General features: G+C 43.6%; 3 protein-coding genes across 4 annotated transcripts; 2 read left to right on the top strand and 1 right to left on the bottom strand.

Moving 5' to 3' along the window:
• The first annotated feature begins 179 nt into the window (after positions 1-179).
• wdr46 (WD repeat domain 46) lies at positions 180-5,102 on the top strand. Its single transcript, XM_088368106.1, has 14 exons — positions 180-338; positions 519-824; positions 996-1,079; positions 1,154-1,266; positions 1,339-1,426; positions 1,569-1,630; positions 1,859-1,963; positions 2,033-2,183; positions 2,257-2,492; positions 3,338-3,491; positions 3,612-3,759; positions 3,832-4,022; positions 4,096-4,209; positions 4,290-5,102. The coding sequence occupies exons 1-14, from the start codon at positions 204-206 to the stop codon at positions 4,407-4,409; spliced, it is 2,007 nt and encodes a 668-aa protein (XP_088224232.1). The 5' UTR covers positions 180-203; the 3' UTR covers positions 4,410-5,102.
• On the bottom strand, positions 5,025-7,145 carry b3galt4 (beta-1,3-galactosyltransferase 4). Its single transcript, XM_088368110.1, has 2 exons — positions 7,025-7,145; positions 5,025-6,875 (listed from the first exon to the last, which is right to left on the bottom strand). The coding sequence occupies exons 1-2, from the start codon at positions 7,072-7,074 to the stop codon at positions 5,690-5,692; spliced, it is 1,236 nt and encodes a 411-aa protein (XP_088224236.1). The 5' UTR covers positions 7,075-7,145; the 3' UTR covers positions 5,025-5,689.
• Positions 7,146-9,167: 2,022 nt separating this feature from the next.
• On the top strand, positions 9,168-15,400 carry nr2c2 (nuclear receptor subfamily 2, group C, member 2). Of its 2 annotated transcripts, none has more exons than XM_088368107.1 (15): positions 9,168-9,333; positions 10,172-10,256; positions 10,374-10,450; positions 10,536-10,736; positions 11,041-11,146; positions 11,258-11,437; positions 11,543-11,699; positions 11,783-11,873; positions 12,059-12,204; positions 12,701-12,863; positions 12,950-13,071; positions 13,146-13,285; positions 14,325-14,462; positions 14,541-14,646; positions 14,783-15,400. In XM_088368107.1, exons 3-15 carry the CDS (start codon positions 10,382-10,384, stop codon positions 14,955-14,957), a joined length of 1,794 nt encoding a protein of 597 aa, XP_088224233.1. In that variant the 5' UTR covers positions 9,168-9,333; positions 10,172-10,256; positions 10,374-10,381; the 3' UTR covers positions 14,958-15,400. The 2 variants fall into 2 exon arrangements, with proteins under 2 accessions (XP_088224233.1, XP_088224234.1); XM_088368108.1 differs by having other exon boundaries at positions 10,172-10,272; positions 10,371-10,450.
• The last annotated feature ends 1,087 nt before the right edge of the window (positions 15,401-16,487 follow it).

The raw sequence follows: 16,487 nt of genomic DNA, 5'->3' as shown, positions 1-16,487 counted from the left end.
CCCTGCTAGTAAGTAAGCGTTTTGTTTTGTTGTTAAGTATAGCCCAAGTAAGAATATATTACATTTTTACCGTTTTTCCTCAAAGGGTGTAACCTTGCCTACATTTCACTGTAATAACAATAATTATTTTTAAGCATTCACTTTTTATTTCGTTGAAAATAGGTGACACGTTATGATATACATTAAACATAAACAACACTTTTATGGAGAGGGTGCGCCTTGGCCGTCATCACGGAAGTGACGTCACGAAAATAAATGTGGGGGTGGAGCACACAACAAAGATGGCGGCGCCCGTCGAACCCGTGGCGACAGACTCTCACGTGCCGAAAACGAAAAAGGTAACTTATTACAAGGACGATAGCCCACAACTACACTTACATGGGTCTTCGGTTAATGTTGACCAAGACGAATTTTAAAGAAGCGAGGCATTGAGCTACTTAACTTACTTGCTAACAGTGATTTTCAGGATAGCCCACGCATGCCTGCTGTTAAACTACACTAACCCTTCTTTCTAACAGCCTACAGTTCGTTACTGGCACGAGAAGATTGATAAAAACGACGATGGAAAACAAGCTGCCGATGCACAACCTCAGAACCGCAAAAGAAAGTCAGACCAGAGGAGGAAGGCACGAACGGACGATGGAAAACAAGCTGCTCCTGCACAACGGCAGAACCTCAAAAGAAGGTCAGACCAGAAGAGGAGGGCACGAACGGACGATGGAGAACAAGCTGCTCCTGCACAACGGCAGAACCGCGAAATCAGGTCAGACCAGAAGAGGAAGAAACCAAACGACAATGGCCAAAGACAACACTTTATATTTCAGGTAAGGCATGTCGAATCGTCATAAATATGAAGTTGGCTCCTTTCAGATTACAACAAGAGCAGTGACTAAAAATTTTTTTAAAAAAATCATCACTGACGTATTTCACTGTGTGAACGTTCTCCTGAGGTTTTACTTCACATTTGTCCGACCCAATTATTGTCACTCCCTCAGAACGACGATCCTTTCCCAGGACCTGTTTCCACTCCAGAAGCCAGTATAAAAAAGTACAGAAGGAAAGGGAAAACGAACGAGAGGGTTCGTACTTTGAGATTCCCGTTTGGTATTTCTATTGCGCTGCTGGCCATAGCCTTCTTCTTTTTGAATCCCAGGTGATCAAGAACAACGTAAAGATGAAAAATGCCGTCGCTCGTGCGAACAAAGTCTCAAAAATGGCCCAAAGACAAGCTGCCCGCTTAGACGTTCTCCTCACGGAGGAAGCTGGGTAAAATTGGCGGCTCGGAAAGACTGGCCGGAAAGGCGACATTGTTCTAACCTCATTCGCTGACTTTCTCAGGTTCCTCGAAGGGGACGAAGACGAGGACACGTGTACGATCTCGCAGCAAGATATCGCAGAGTGTGTGGATATTACATCGGCGACCAAGGTGGGGCATCGGTCTGGTTGGGTATTTTAATTACCACTAAAATTCACATATAATGGCCTTTTTTTATTTTTTATTTTTTTGGGGAGGGGTCTTTTCTAAAAATAGCTCATTGATATTTTCTTTACATTTATTTTGTCCTCAGTATTTTGACCTGAATCTGTCTCAATTTGGACCGTACCAAATGGATTACAGCAAAAACGGACGGTAGGTGCCCCAGTTTCGGTTGTATTGGTGTTATTGATTAATAGTGTCAGTTAATCATCCAAACACTTTTCTCAGAATAATCCAATTAGATCATTTCCATTATCATCCATGTCATTGTCTCGAACATATGCCTTCAGTCAGAATGAACAAAAAGCGATTTCATGACAGTTACAGTCCAGAAGATGAATAATAATTTACAGGTGAATATTTTTCTTTGGTTCTACGTAGTCATCTGCTGCTCGGCGGGAGGCGAGGCCACATCGCTTGTGTCGACTGGCAATCTAAACAGTTGATGTGCGAGATAAACGTGATGGAGTCGATCCGTGATGTCCGGTAAGACCTCTGCAGACTGCAAAGGAATTTGTAGTTGTTTGAAAATGCACTCAAATGTGCACATTTCAGATGGCTTCACACGGAACACATGTTTGCGGTGGCTCAGAAGAAGTGGCTCTACATCTACGACTCCAACGGAATTGAGCTTCACTGCATCCGCAAGTTCAACGACGTCCTTCGCATGCAGTTTTTGCCCTACCATTTTCTCTTGGCCACCGCTGTAAGTTTGAAATATAAACACGATTTGAAATCCTGACATGATGTTGTGTGATTTTTTTTTCCTTCTGTTTCAGAGCGCGACAGGTTTCCTGCAGTATCTCGATGTCTCTGTGGGAAAAGACGTCGCCACCATCTGCACCAAGAAGGGCCGCCTGGACGTGATGTGCCAGAACCCCCACAACGCCGTCATCCATCTGGGCCACTCCAACGGCACGGTCAGCCTCTGGGCTCCCAGTCAGAAAGAACCCCTCGCTAAGATGTTATGTCATCAGGCGGGGGTGCGCTCTGTCGCCGTGGACAAAACGGGAACGTGAGTCATAACTCCGGATAAAGTTAAATGTTAATTTTATTTTTTTTTAAACAAGTGATTTTCTGTTCATAGACTACTGCGCAGCAATTGCTGTGATTGGTGAAAACCTGTGAAGTAGTTTACACTTTAAGTGCCTATTACCGCCACTAGATGGCAGCAATGGGAATTGTACGTTAGTGTTGAAATAGTTGTAATCAGGAGCCATAAACAGAAGTTACAGATTCACATTAAAAGTGAGCATTGTGATCAATAGATTATCATTTGACCATCATACATTTTTTTTTATATTTATCTTATTTTTATCATGATTTCAAATGTAAACATACCACACAGATCAAAGATAGTCCAATACCATTTCAAACTCATCTTAAATTCCCTTTTAAAAATACTGCCTTATTAAAAAAAAAAAATGCACTTGGGCCGATGAGATTCATAACGTTTTCCAGCCTGAGCTAAACTTTGCTCCTCCCACACATACTTGTCTCTTAGTCGAGAGCTCGCCTGAAAATAGTTCCTTGGCCCCAAGTTGCCAAAGGGCAAAGCCCTGACTAATATGAGAGTAGGATCAATTCTCTTTTAAGAATAATAGATTTAATTTGAAAGCGTGTTTTGAGACCCTCTAGGATATAGTACATCATTAAAACAATATTTAAAAACAAAATTGTACAGAAAAAGACTCATATTAAATTAAAAAAGGTGCTTTGTCGCCACCTTGTGGTGTTTAAGGGCTGATCACTAAAGTAGAACTATTTAGTTGGCAAAGTCTGAATAGTTTTGGTGGAACACTATCGTGTCTCTGTATGGTCTTCTATTTTTTCGCCAACTCTCGTCATCTGTTTTGGCAGTTACATGGTGACGTCAGGCATGGACAAAAAACTCAAGGTGTTTGACGTCAGGACTTTCAAGCTTCTCAAATCTTACTTCATCCCCGCCGGGGCTTCCTGTTTGTCGCTGAGCCAGCGGGGGCTGCTTTCGGCGGCCACGGGTGATGTCGTCCAGGTGAGTCACGTCTGAATTTGCTCATGCAAAAATGGCCACAAACCTGGCGGTGTGTAACAGACACACAACGCAGACTGTGCAGTCATTATTGGATCAAATAACGCACCCCTTCTGTTGCAGTTGTACAGGGATGTGTGGAGGACTCCGGTGACCAAACCCTACATGGCCCACAGAGCCCAGGCTCCAGTGTGCGAGCTACGCTTTTGCCCCTTCGAGGATGTGCTCGGCATCGGCCACGGACAAGGCTTCACGAGCATGCTCGTGCCAGGTCTGACCATATTTGGGCAGCGGTACCTTCAGATATCTGAAATTTACGAATGTTTCATTTTCATTTCCACAGGCGCGGCCGAGCCAAACTTCGACGCCCTGGATTCAAATCCGTTCCGCAGTGTCAAACAGAGGCAGGAATGGGAAGTTAAGGCCCTGCTGGAAAAGATCCAGCCGGAGCTCATCAGTCTGGACCCCACTCAGGTCGGCAAGGTCGACCTCGGCACCTTCCAGCAGAGGCACCAAGACAGAGTGCTCGCCCTGGTCAGTTTTGGAATGCACCACGTCGAGCTTAAAGATTCTTTGCTGAGTAGAAATGAAAACTTTTTCTTCGTAGGGTTTTGATCCTCTTGCCAGGGAGAAATTCGCCCCGAGGTATAAGAAAAAAGGTCGCAGCTCAGCAGGCAACGTGGAAAGGCGAAAGCGGCAGGTGGCTAATATTGACCAGAGGGTAAGTGCCGTGACCTTTGAACCCGTCGGCAATCAAATGTTTGCGTCGGCGCTCAACGCGTTGTCGCTTTCGCCGTGCAGGATCTGATCGTGAAAGGTATGCAGGACAAAATGAAGCTGGAGCAAGAAAGGAGAGAAAAGGACAAGACGTTTGCGGCCATCGCCAGCCAAAAATCCGCTCTGGGCAGATTCCAGAAATAGAAGCGCAGCCATTGTGCACTGCGACATCCTTTTTTCCGAGCGAGGCGCCCCCCCTCCCCTCCCCACCCTGTGTGGGCATATCAGGCCATGCCAGAAACCCACACACAGGAAATGACGTCTGACGAGCTTTTTTTTTAATGAGCAGCGAGATCTGCGTTTATGCCTCAAGGCACATCCTGTCTGCACATGAAAATGACATGCTTCGGCTTTCGCTCGTACTTTCGTAGCTCAACTCATTTTCAAGCGTCAAAGCGCTTCGGTCGACAGTGAACTGATAAACGGAGGTCAAAGTGTAAATGCCTGAGTGGCTCCAAAAGGTTTTTATGACTTGACGTAATCACTTTAAAATTATGTGCATTTGCAAAGAGCCTTTGTACTTTGGAATTGTTTATAGACCACACCTTACTTTTCTCAGATCACATCAGGTTTTTTTTTTTTGGTTTTGTTTTTTGAGATAAAATGTAAGACACAAAATAGTCAAATGGCAGCCACTACTTTATTTCCTTACTTCCTCACGTTTGATTCCTGGCACTGGTTAATTATTACAAATATACACCCAGTGCTGATGTAAGCAGCGTGCTTTGACGCCCGTGACACATTTTGTAAAGTCGGGAATTGTGAAAGGTTTCGATTCCTTTATTGAATGATTCTGTTCATAATGCATTCATAAAAAAAATGTCCTGAACGTCAAAACACTTTGTTCTTTGTTGGGGTAACAATTGAATTGGGGAGTTTGAAATGTAGATTTCCCAATATGGCTTCATTGGCACAACCCTCAGTCAATGTTTGCTCTCACCATAAATTCCGGCGAGGTTTGTGGCACGTGTTGCCATATTCGATTCGTGTTAACCGATAATATTACGATAGCCGAGCTTTCCATTTCATGAGAAAACACATTTGACAATGTTTGATTTTCCAACAAATATTCTCTACTAGTGCCAAAAATGCAGAAAAAAAAAATTTACCTACAGGTTTGCAAATACTGGAGTGTTTTTTTTTTTTTTTTTAAATCTTAGTGGCTACCAAATGGCAGAAGCTACAAATAATGTGTCCTGTGCTTTACATTCATACATTTAAACAGGCTTAAAAGTTTATTTCCTCAACTAAAATATGTGCCTTGGCTCACAAAGGTTGACGAACAAGTAAGACAAGTATTTTATGCTAATGCTCAAACCTCAATTTCCTCACGCTTTCTTGCAAATAGTCCAATTCACAAAAAGGCTACACAAAAGTCATTTTTTGTGTGAAGTCTTGCCAAATTGCAAATATACGAGTCCTACTCATGCCTCCTTCCCCAAGCCCAGCGCTGATCCCAGCAAGGCTCCGACTTTGCACATCAACAGCGACGCCCTCGTGCTCAACCAGAGGCACGGTCCCGACGCGTGCATATCAGCCCAGTAGCGTAGCATATCCTGCGGCGCGATGTGGTGCACCGAAACCATGGCTTGATAGCAGCAGCGTCCGTACGGAACCGCCGGTCCGCCAGAGAAGAGGGGCGAGTGCGTGGGAATTACGCCAGCGGCCCGGGCGCATACACCCACAAATACATCTTCGGGGGGTTGAACCGTGGACAGAGGCGACGTCGAGGCAGCCAAGGAGATTTTGAGCAGGGCCGAGCGGGATAGAACATAAGCGGTTCCGCTGCAATAGTCTGGAAAAACAGAGGGCGGGTAGGCTTCCTTCTGGACGTAGTGCTTGCTGTCAGGGTTCCGGTCCGGAGCTACGCGGAGATGGACCCTGCCTAGATACAAGTCGGCTTGTTCATACGGGCTGTGGCTCTTATTCAGCAGATGCAGGAGTGCGCTGGGATTGAACAGGACGTCGTCATCCACTTTGGCCACAAAGTGAGCCTGGGGGCAGAAGCGGCGCACCCAGTTCTGCAGGGCTAAAGTCTTCAGGGTCAGGTTGGAGTAGGAGTCCAGGTAACGCCCCTGAACCAGGTCCCCATGCTGCCTGGCCTCCTCGATGAGCATCTTCGCCAGTCCCGGGTCAGATGGTACACCGAGCATGAAGAGGGTCATGACCCTCAGACCCATCACGTTGTTTTCTCCGCCCCATGTGTCCCTGATGGCCTGGCGCGCCCTATGGTGCGCAGGGGCCGAGGTAACCATGGTGATGAGGTAAGGCTTGGCACGCTGGCATACCAGCGGACTCGGCATGAGGAGGAACTCCTCGGGTCTGGTGGGAGGGACGTTGAGCGGGGGTAAGATGCCGACGTGGGGGACCGGCGCGGCGTTCATTTGCAAGGACGTGATCCAGTACTCGAGGACGTCCACAAACATCAGGGCGAAAAAGGCAGCGATCACGATCGCCGCGCAGAGACACGATAACAATCCGGAGCGGCCCCCTCGTTTCCCCACCCGGGGCACGCATATCCACAGCCACCGGACGACCATCATCACTCCAAGCGGTGGCCGCTCCTCTTCTCGCGCCGCGGATGCTGCAGCCGGCCAGCACTCAAATGGGCTGCGCACACGACACGATCGATTAAACGATCGATTGCGACACATTTATTGGAAACGTGCCGATGTGTACGCATTCTAGTCCACCGCAGTGATGATGTAGCACGGAAAAAATGGCCCAGAATGATGATAATGGAAGAAAAGGAGGCTAACCTGATTTTATGAATCGCTCGAGGAACGTGCTGCGTGTTGTCCTCACGCATGAAACGCGTTCATCATAAACACACCGAATCGAAAGCCTTTGAAACGTGGTACAGTATGAAGGCATACGCTCTAGTGGTCATCTGGTGGTACTACATGCAGAGTACACCCTATTTTTACAGTCCTATTGTTTTCTTTTGATTGATTGATTTATGCTCGCTTGACTTTTATTTTTTTAAATTGCTCAATAGTCTGAAGGTTTTGTAGCCTCAGTTTGAGAGTTGCTATATTGTAGAAGAATGGTGCACGTTGATTGGATTAAAAAAAAAAACGTGGTCAACATGTAATGTAAAAGAACTCGTACTTCGTTGTGCAGAAAATTGCAGAGAAAAAATATATTCGGGTGAAAGTATTGCTCCAACTCGTGTTAATGTAAAAAAAAAAAAACTGTATAATAACTGAATATACAAAACAGACTCTGAAATAAGTAAAAATGATTATTTTTTTTTAAATAGTCAAATTTCTAAAACTAAATAAAATTATATAGTACAGGCTTGAAGTTGGTACTTTTTTAATTGTCTGTTTTAGATAATAAAATGTCTGTCTAACCACCATAAAATATTTGTCTGATCCATCTCACAGGATAGTAATTTATTCATACATACAGGACTGTCTCAGAAAATTAGAATATTGTGATAAAGTTCTTTATTTTCTGTAGTGCAATTGAAAAATGTCAATTTGTGCTATGCAGGAGATTTTGATTCCATGGGTGCTGATTATGGGCGATTCGGTGTGTGTGGGGGGCTGTTGTGTTCCATCCCGTCTTTCGGCCTTGGCGACCGGGTTCTTGGTTGTTTTTCCTCCTGGCGCTCTTCCTCTGGCACTTCTACCGGTTTTATCTCCAAGTGTCCTTCCTGTAAACCACTCTTGCACATATACATCCACTTCGCCCACTGTCACACACCGCCCATTCATCATTTTTTCAATTTTGTTATTTTCTACAGAATTATGAGAGCTTTTGGCTGTGACATCATCAATTTATTCATGTTCCCTGACTATGCAAAGTTTCTACTCACCACTTACCATGTTTTTGTTTGGTCTTTTGAGACTCCATGTACTTGCTTATATTCTTAGTTTAATCATGCTTCCAACCATATCTTTTTTTTGTGAGGCAAAATATTTCCCTCTGTCTAGAACGTTCAGTTGTAATCGAAAAGTGGCGTCTAGCATTAGTCAAAACATAAGATATAATCGAGTACTGAACATTTTTAGAAGACTTTGGCAGTGTCTGTGATTTAGAAAATCATCAGGCATGCATTAAATAGTTCCTTAAGGGTCATTAAGCTATTTAGGCAATATATCAAAAAACATTTATTTCAAAGTGCTTAGAAATATATATCAGATCAAAAACCTTTCTCATTACCACTTATCAAAAATGTCTAATTATGTCTGCTTCATTGATTTGGTGTGTAGGTATAATTATATACTTAAAATTTTTCTTTTATTGATTTAATATGTGAATATACTTGTCTGCTTATGTACTTTATTCAATGAGGTTTGAGCATATCTGTTTTTGTTGCTAGGCAGGACTTTTTGTATTTCGACCCCATTCCTACAAAAGTTCTTTATTTTCTGTAATGCAATTAAAAAAACAAAAATGTCATACATTCTAGATTCATGACAAATCAACTGAAATATTGCAAGCCTTTTATTATTTTAATATTGCTGATTATGGCTTACAGCTTAAGAAAATTCAAATATCCTATCTCATAATATTAGAATATCATGAAAAAGTATACAAGTAGGGTATTCAACTCATCATTTGAATCATCTAATTAACTCTTGAGCCTTGAAAAACACTTGAAAAATAATCTAATGTTTGCAATATTTCAGTTGATTTGTAATGAATCCAGAATGGATGACATTTTTGTTTTTTTTAATTGCATTTCAGAAAATAAAGAACTTTATCACAATATTCTTATTTTCTGAGATGTTAAAATAATCATAAGTGATTTTTTTTTTCATTTATTGGAATGCGATGTTCGATTCCCAATCGACGATACGAACGATGTCCGGATTCTCCCCGAGCGACACGTGCCTTTTTACTGGTAGACAAGATGACGTCACCTGTCTGGCTCGCACGCGCCCGGAGGAGGAGCGCCAGGACGCGACAGAGGAAGAAGAAAGGGGGAGGGAAAAAAAAGAAAAACCTCCAACCATCAACGGGTCACGAACTATGACCTTTAACAGCAGAAAAGCAAAACAATCCATTTTATAAAATACCACCTAGCTCCGAAATCTTCATTCGACCACTCATTGAGGTAAGGCTCGGCCACTGTGCTTGAAAAGCACACAAAAGCCTCGAGACATTGCGCATGATAAAATAGCGGCGCTAATCTCCCGGTTCGCATGCTAGCTCGAGCCGATAAACGCGTCCCGCGACACGGCCGAGTCATCCAGAGGCTCAATCGGTTTTAAATACGTATGAATGACGTACGGTGGTTCCTAACGTGAGCTGTTAATGGGTCACTGTTGTAGGGATGACGAACACGCTGCTGCTGTGCTCGTGTGATGCTAGCTTGGAAAGCTAACGGTAGACAACTCGACCTTTTTACCTTTGCCTTCCCGGCGACATGGGGCGGAAATGTCGTGGGACTCTCCCGCATATACCGAATAATACCGACTCGACAAATATTTATTCCCTACCCAAAACATTTTCAGTAATGTGATTGTGAGAAACAATGTGCTGACATCTATTCGTCAATTCGCCCCCAGTGTTACTGGCAGCTTGCCAAATTCTCCATTTTGTTGTGTTGTGATTCGCAATGTGGTAGCGAAAGCACGTTTTGATGCAATCGGGTTCGACCAATCGCTAAATTCCGGTGGAGCTCCACGCCCCTCCCCTTATAGGACAGTTTCACAATGACGTCACCGCTACTTCCGGGTGGCAAGGCCTGAGTTTTCTCATCATAAACAAACCCGATAGATAAGATTATTAGAGTGTGTGGATTTCATCGTATTTGTTTATACGCAGTCTGATAGGGATGACGAGATTGGGAAACTGCTGGATTTGTACAAAAATGAAAAGCTCAAGTATTGTATCAGCTCTTGTGTTATTTTGTGGGTGATTAATCATGCACCTTGCATTGTTCCAAACAGTCCTCACTAATGACCTTACATCATCATCATCATGACGGCCAACCTGAATTTGCTCCCTCAGCAGAAAGTAGAATTTGAGGCAGAGGTGAGTGTGGCTTCTAGTGCAGTCTCCTCCACGCTGTTATTTTTTTATTCAATCCATGCACTTTTTTTTTTTTAACTCTGCGATGAAGACCCCAATATTTCAAATTGTTCTCTGCAGACTCTGCGATGAGTCAGTCACCTCAGCGCTTTCAGGTCGTGTCTAGTGAGGCTTCAGCAACATCACAGCAGATACAGGTAGCGTATCTTCCACCTCCGTTTTTCCTGCATGACTTTGTGCCGGTGTTGGTATCACTGCCGCACTGTCGCTCTCCTTCCTCAGATTGTAACTGACCAGCAGAGGGGTCAGGAGATTCAGATCGTGACTGCCATGAACCCTTCAAGTTCTCCCAAGCAGCAATTCATTCTGACCACATCGGACAGCTCTGGGGCAGGAAAGCTCATTCTGACCTCTCCGGACAACCACAACACAAAGCAGCTCATCTTTACATCTTCAGACAGCCTGATGCCAGGAAGGATACAGGTGAAAATGCTGTAATACATACAAGATTAATCTTCCTCAATCTGTTGAAATGCCGTTACAGAGGGAGGAAGCAAGCTAGCCTGTTTTGCTAGTTTGGTCAGGTGTCTGCTAAACACAGACAGCCACTTTAGTGCCATCTAGTGGCATCTTAGGGTATTACAGAAAAAATAATCAATAAAAAAAATGTCAAAGCAGATTATAGCTTCCACAAAATGAGCCAGCACTTGTTTGCTTTTTTTTTTTTTTTAGAGATACAATAAATAAATATGCTCTTGCATTAATTACTACACATTTTTGCTCTTAGATTGTCACAGATCCACTGTCAGTGGAGCAGTTACTCGCTCAATCAGGCGATCTGAGTCGGACGCAGACCGTGGAGTACTGTGTGGTGTGCGGAGACAAGGCTTCAGGTACTTGAGTCCATAGTCAAGCCCTGGATTGTCTTATATTCGGATATCCCCAGTCTAAGATTACGCCAATCTGCTCAAAGTGAGTCTCAGTGTCATGTCACATGTGTCCAGGTCGTCACTATGGAGCGATGAGTTGTGAGGGATGCAAAGGCTTCTTCAAGCGGAGTGTCAGGAAAAACCTGACCTACAGCTGCCGCAGTAAGCAGGACTGCGTCATTAACAAGCACCACCGCAACCGCTGCCAATTCTGTCGCTTGAAGAAATGCCTCAACATGGGGATGAAGACTGACTGTGAGTCAAGAACTCAGGGCTGAGATAAATTCATATCTCAAGGCACCCAAGAACCCCTAAACGGTTTGGAGAACGGATGGTTAACATTTTGCTCGTTGTCCTCAGCCGTTCAGAGCGAGAGGAAGCCTGCCGATGTTGTCCCCAGAGAGAAACATGTCAACTGCGCACCCTCCACCCAGAAAATCTACATCCGCAAGGACATTAACAGTCCACTCATCGCCACACCAACCTTCATCTCGGACACAGAGACGGACGGCTCCAGGTGAGTGGCCAAATACCCCGGCGGCGGGACTCGACATTTCGATATGTTTCATATGCAATACGGGTTCGGCATATCGTGCGCAGATCGAGCCTGCTGGACCAGGGGATGTTGGTTAACATCCAGCAGCCGCTCATGCAGAGCGATGGAACGCTGGTGTTGACGTCTGACTCAAAGGTACAGCTCCGGTTTCTTCTTTGGGTCCTTTGACCTCATTTTTCTGTGTGAATGAGAGAAGTGCATATCGGTTCATCGCATCGCTCTTCGTGTCTCAGTGTGCTGGATTGTGCATAAATAGCCAAACTATTTCCACAGGTTTGGAACAGGACCAAATATGAAGCATTTCCTGTTGTTGTCTTTAGATGGAGTCTGGACACGGTGACCTCGGGACACTGGCGAACGTGGTGACATCGCTGGCCAGCCTGAGCGACTCATTAAAACAGAACTTGAAAAATGGAGATTCGTCAGAGTGCCAATATGTGGAAAAAAACACAACAGAGATTACACGGTCAGTTCGCAAAGTTTATGATTTTGCTTTTCGTAAATGTGTTGCTGGGCAGAGGCAGAAAAAGTGGAGTGTCTACTTAAAGGGGATGTCAAACCAGAATTTTTCTTTAGTTGTATGTGCCCCCACTAGTATAAACACATCATTCCGATTAATATTGCGTTTGCATAATATGAGTTAAGCAGCAAAATTTCCCAGTTTTTATCCATCTCAGATTGAAAATGACATCACAGTTTTCAGTTCTTTGCTCACAACCAATCACAGCTCAGCTTCAGAAAACTAGTGAGCCGTGATTGGTTGTTACCTGGTAACTATGATGTCATTTTGCAAAATGGCTGCCCCCTGAGATGGTCAAAAACAGGTGGATTTTGCCTCTTTAATTCATATTCCACCAATAAAGCACTAATCACAACACGGTGTTTTGACTAGTTGAGCTACACAGAACATATTTTGGGGGTTGACTTCTTTATGTACAGACTTTTGTATGTGTTGTTCGCAGTGCCTTTGACACTCTGGCCAAAGTCCTCAATCCACCTGAAGCGGGCGTAATAACTGACAAGTGCGTCAGTGAGACGACCTTTCAGCTCATTGGCCAAGACCAGGAGACCCCGATCATTGAGGTGGAAGGGCCTCTGCTGACCGACGGCCATGTTAAATTTAAGGTGGGTGTGTCAATCCACTGCTGTCATTTTAAATTCAGTACAAGGAACGCGTCAAACAAACCGCTGTCTTTACGTCGTCCTTCTAGCTGACCATGCCCAGCCCCATGCCCGAGTACCTGAACGTACATTACATCTGCGAGTCGGCCTCCAGGCTTCTCTTCCTCTCCATGCATTGGGCTCGATCCATCCCCGCCTTCTTAGCCCTTGGGTAAAGACACGCACGTTTGTCGGCCATGCTCAGATGTTTCTGAATCAGCGCCTTATCACGTCTGTCTTTACCAGGCAGGAAGAAAACACCGGTTTGGTGCGAGCCTGCTGGAACGAGCTCTTCACTTTGGGTCTCGCTCAATGCGCTCATGTGATGAACCTGTCCACCATCCTGGCTGCCATCGTCAACCATCTTCAGAGCAGCATCCAGGATGGTATGGACCACCCGCCTCTTCATGGCACAGTAGGACAAAACGACTAAATTTGTAGTGATGAGCCAAAGGCCGGAATCCCAAAATGTTTTTTTAGTCCTTCCTCTTCTTTCCCTTCGGCCATTGACGGCTCGCCGCGGCAAATCAACACGAGCCGTCATTGGGCAGATTGTGGTCTGCTCTGTCCTCTGCGTCTTCTGCAAGTTGTGCCGAGTCTTCTCTTTGGCGGTCCCTCTTTTCCGCCGACTTGTCAATCTCTAGATCACAATGTCATCTGCAAACATTACCGACCAGCGAGATTCTCCGTCAATCCGATACACCGACTTAAGTGAACAAACCATCAATGACTTCCTTGCACTCATTGATGCTGTCAGAGGTGGCACATGTTCATGTCGGTTTCAAATGGATACACAATGGTGCCTTGAGATACAAGTTTCATCCGTCACGTGACCACTTGCGTAACTCAAAACGCTCTTTTCTCAAATCGTCCTTTCCCATTGAAATGATCAGAATGCCCATAACTTGTTCTAGCAAAAAAATCCCGCAAATATCAAATTTTTTAAATATATGTATCTGTTTCTTTTTGTATGTCTTCAACCCTTGTACTGTTAAGTGTCTAGAAAAGCGCTTTAAAAAATAAAATGTATTATTATACAGATGTACTGTACATGGAGATGATCTCAGCTCCCCAGTAAGCCGCAGTAATAGTATTCGTTCTTCGCAGAGGATAAAGAATATATGCAGTGAGTATTGTTATATTCTGTCTACATGTGTTGTTCCAACATTTGTGTTCAAATATCCGTGGCTAAATTGGTAGAAAAGTTCGACGCTGATGATGTTAGCAAGAGGTCAAGTGGTCACTATATTGTCATTTGATAGCATTTTTTTTTTTTTTTTTTTAACAAGTCAAAGTAAAAACAAATCAGCCCAATCTCGGAAGACGGGTCGCTTGTTTCTCAAGGCACCACCGTATCACAAGATAAGAGTGCAAGACACTTGATGGTGATCCGGCATGGTTGACCCAAACCTCGTTGTCCCGTAGACAAGCTGTCAGGGGAGCGGGTGAAGCAGGTGATGGAGCACATCTGGAAGTTCCAGGAGTTCTGCAACAGCATGACGAAGTTGGAGACAGACAACTACGAGTACGCCTACCTGAAGGCCATCGTCTTGTTCAGTCCCGGTCAGTCATTTGTGAAGGGTCAAAAGATGTGAGGAATATAAAAAGGGGTTAAAAAAAATATTCATATGATGTCATCAGATCACCCTGGTGTGGACTGCGGTGGACAGGTGGAGAAGTTTCAGGAGAAAGCCTTGATGGAGCTTCAGGATTATGTACAGAAAACATATCCAGATGACACCTACAGGTACAAAAAAATACGGACGGATGGAAAGTGGAACAATACTCGCCGGCATATATTCTTTATCCTCATCAAACATTTCGGAGTTTGCCCTCAATTAGAGTTGCAAAATAGAAAAACTTGTCTTTATGGGCGTCTCCAGGTTGACTCGCATCCTGACCCGTCTCCCGGCGCTACGCCTCATGAACTCCAACATCACCGAGGAGCTCTTCTTCACCGGCTTGATCGGCAACGTCTCCATCGACAGCATCATTCCTTACATCCTCAAGATGGAGACGGCCGAGTATAACAGCCAGGACGTCGACCCCGCCGAGTGACGGGAGAATGGTGTCCTCCATTTCAGGTACTGGTTGTTCAAATTTCCATTTGACGTCAAGAGAAGAAGAGTCTGACTAGATAGTTTGTAGACAAACGTCCAACTTCCCCCTTTGCCTGCATTTCAAATGTATGTTTTAATACGTATGAGTTGCCTTACCTGGTCATGCGCTTTTGGTGGAAGCAATTTTCGGAATTTAAATATGCATCGCAATGGCTTTACTTATCTCTCGTTTAATTATTATTATTATTTTCCCGATGAATACATGTGACTGACAACTGGAAAGAAAGTGAGCATCTATCAGGTTCACATTTGTACTTGTGTAACAGCAGCACAACAGACCTCAAGTTTTATTCTGGAAGCAAAGTGCTTTCATTCTTCATTTTTTTGCTTCCACTCGATTGGCCAAATTATTTAATTATGTATAGGATTTTTTTTTTTTTTTTTAAAAACAGTATCTTTGAGGTTGTAAGTGCTTTTTTTGTATTTCATGGCTGTATCCTGTGCAATCGCCCCATCACTTTTCCCTTTATGACAATCATGATTTCTTTACATCCATCAGTGTTTGTCTCCATTTTGTACGTTTATTTATCAAAAAAACATTTATTTTTTACATACCATGTCGCTTGTGTGTAGCCACCGTTTTTAGTGCTGGTGTTTGTTCACATCGGTCAATTTTTGTGGCGTTCTTCCACATCAATCCTGACTGAACTTTAGCGTTTTGTATGTTTTCCGAGAACTACAATTTTGCTCATTGCATACTAAGTGTACTTAAGTCGTTTTGGGCAGGATTCCCTAATTTTAAGAAAAATGAAAAAGACAAAAAATATAGATTTGGAAGCCCGTCTCAAGACTTATGCAGCTGCTTCCTGCTTGTACGATGGGTCAGAAAATGTATCCATGAATGACAATGAAAATCTACAGTAAATAAATTAAGAATATATATGAATGGTAATGTTTGGGTTTAAAACTCATTGAGACTGTTTGTAAAGGTGTTTGTGCGAATTTATCCTTTGTACATGTGATCTCATTAAAATGAGTGCATGTTGTTTTTAAGCAATTTTCTAATGTTTATGCCGTCTGCCCTATTAACCATCATTTTATAGCGCATCGTTGTGCATGAAGAAGTGGCTCATTGCATTTTATTAAATGCTGTATGATAAAAGTTTATTTAAATGTTGTGGCTTTAACAATACTATGAACAAGATTTTTTTTTTCTTCATTTTTGGGGTTTGAGTTTTCTTGTATGACATACAATATGTCCATTTTTGATTTCAGCTATTGTGCATGGATGGTTTTCTTCAAACAGTACATTTATGTCATTGTTTGACCCAGAAGTGATTGCAACCTTATTTCTACCTCACAGATGAAAATGTAACCCAATGTATTAACATTCCAGTCTCTCAGACTGGTTTTGTCGAAGCCACACAGCATAAATAAACTGTTATTCATCCACTTTGGCTCTTGCACCGTTATTTTTTCCCCTAGACTGAACAAACCACAAAGACATTGTGAGAAAAAAAAAAATAGC

This window comes from Syngnathus floridae, chromosome 2 (genome assembly GCF_059516105.1).
Source record: "Syngnathus floridae isolate MCC-2025c chromosome 2, RoL_Sflo_1.0, whole genome shotgun sequence".
Classification (NCBI taxonomy): domain Eukaryota; kingdom Metazoa; phylum Chordata; class Actinopteri; order Syngnathiformes; family Syngnathidae; genus Syngnathus; species Syngnathus floridae.
The sequence above is the reverse complement of the archived record's forward strand: the minus strand, read 5'-3'. Positions and strand labels throughout refer to the sequence as shown.

What these genes read in the sequence shown, in the direction of transcription:
- wdr46 (XM_088368106.1), top strand. Translation starts at nt 204, where the DNA reads ATGGAGAGGGTGCGCCTTGGCCGTCATCACGGAAGTGACGTCACGAAA. An exon ending in GATTACAGCAAAAACGGACG is followed by an intron (nt 1,631 to 1,858) that starts GTAGGTGCCCCA and finishes GGTTCTACGTAG; the next exon opens with TCATCTGCTGCTCGGCGGGA. An exon ending in GAGTCGATCCGTGATGTCCG is followed by an intron (nt 1,964 to 2,032) that starts GTAAGACCTCTG and finishes TGCACATTTCAG; the next exon opens with ATGGCTTCACACGGAACACA.
- b3galt4 (XM_088368110.1), bottom strand. Translation starts at nt 7,074, where the DNA reads ATGCGTGAGGACAACACGCAGCACGTTCCTCGAGCGATTCATAAAATC. An exon ending in CGAGCGATTCATAAAATCAG is followed by an intron (nt 6,876 to 7,024) that starts GTTAGCCTCCTT and finishes TCGTGTGCGCAG; the next exon opens with CCCATTTGAGTGCTGGCCGG.
- nr2c2 (XM_088368108.1), top strand. Translation starts at nt 10,203, where the DNA reads ATGACGGCCAACCTGAATTTGCTCCCTCAGCAGAAAGTAGAATTTGAG. An exon ending in AACACAACAGAGATTACACG is followed by an intron (nt 12,205 to 12,700) that starts GTCAGTTCGCAA and finishes TGTTGTTCGCAG; the next exon opens with TGCCTTTGACACTCTGGCCA. An exon ending in TCAGAGCAGCATCCAGGATG is followed by an intron (nt 13,286 to 14,324) that starts GTATGGACCACC and finishes GTTGTCCCGTAG; the next exon opens with ACAAGCTGTCAGGGGAGCGG.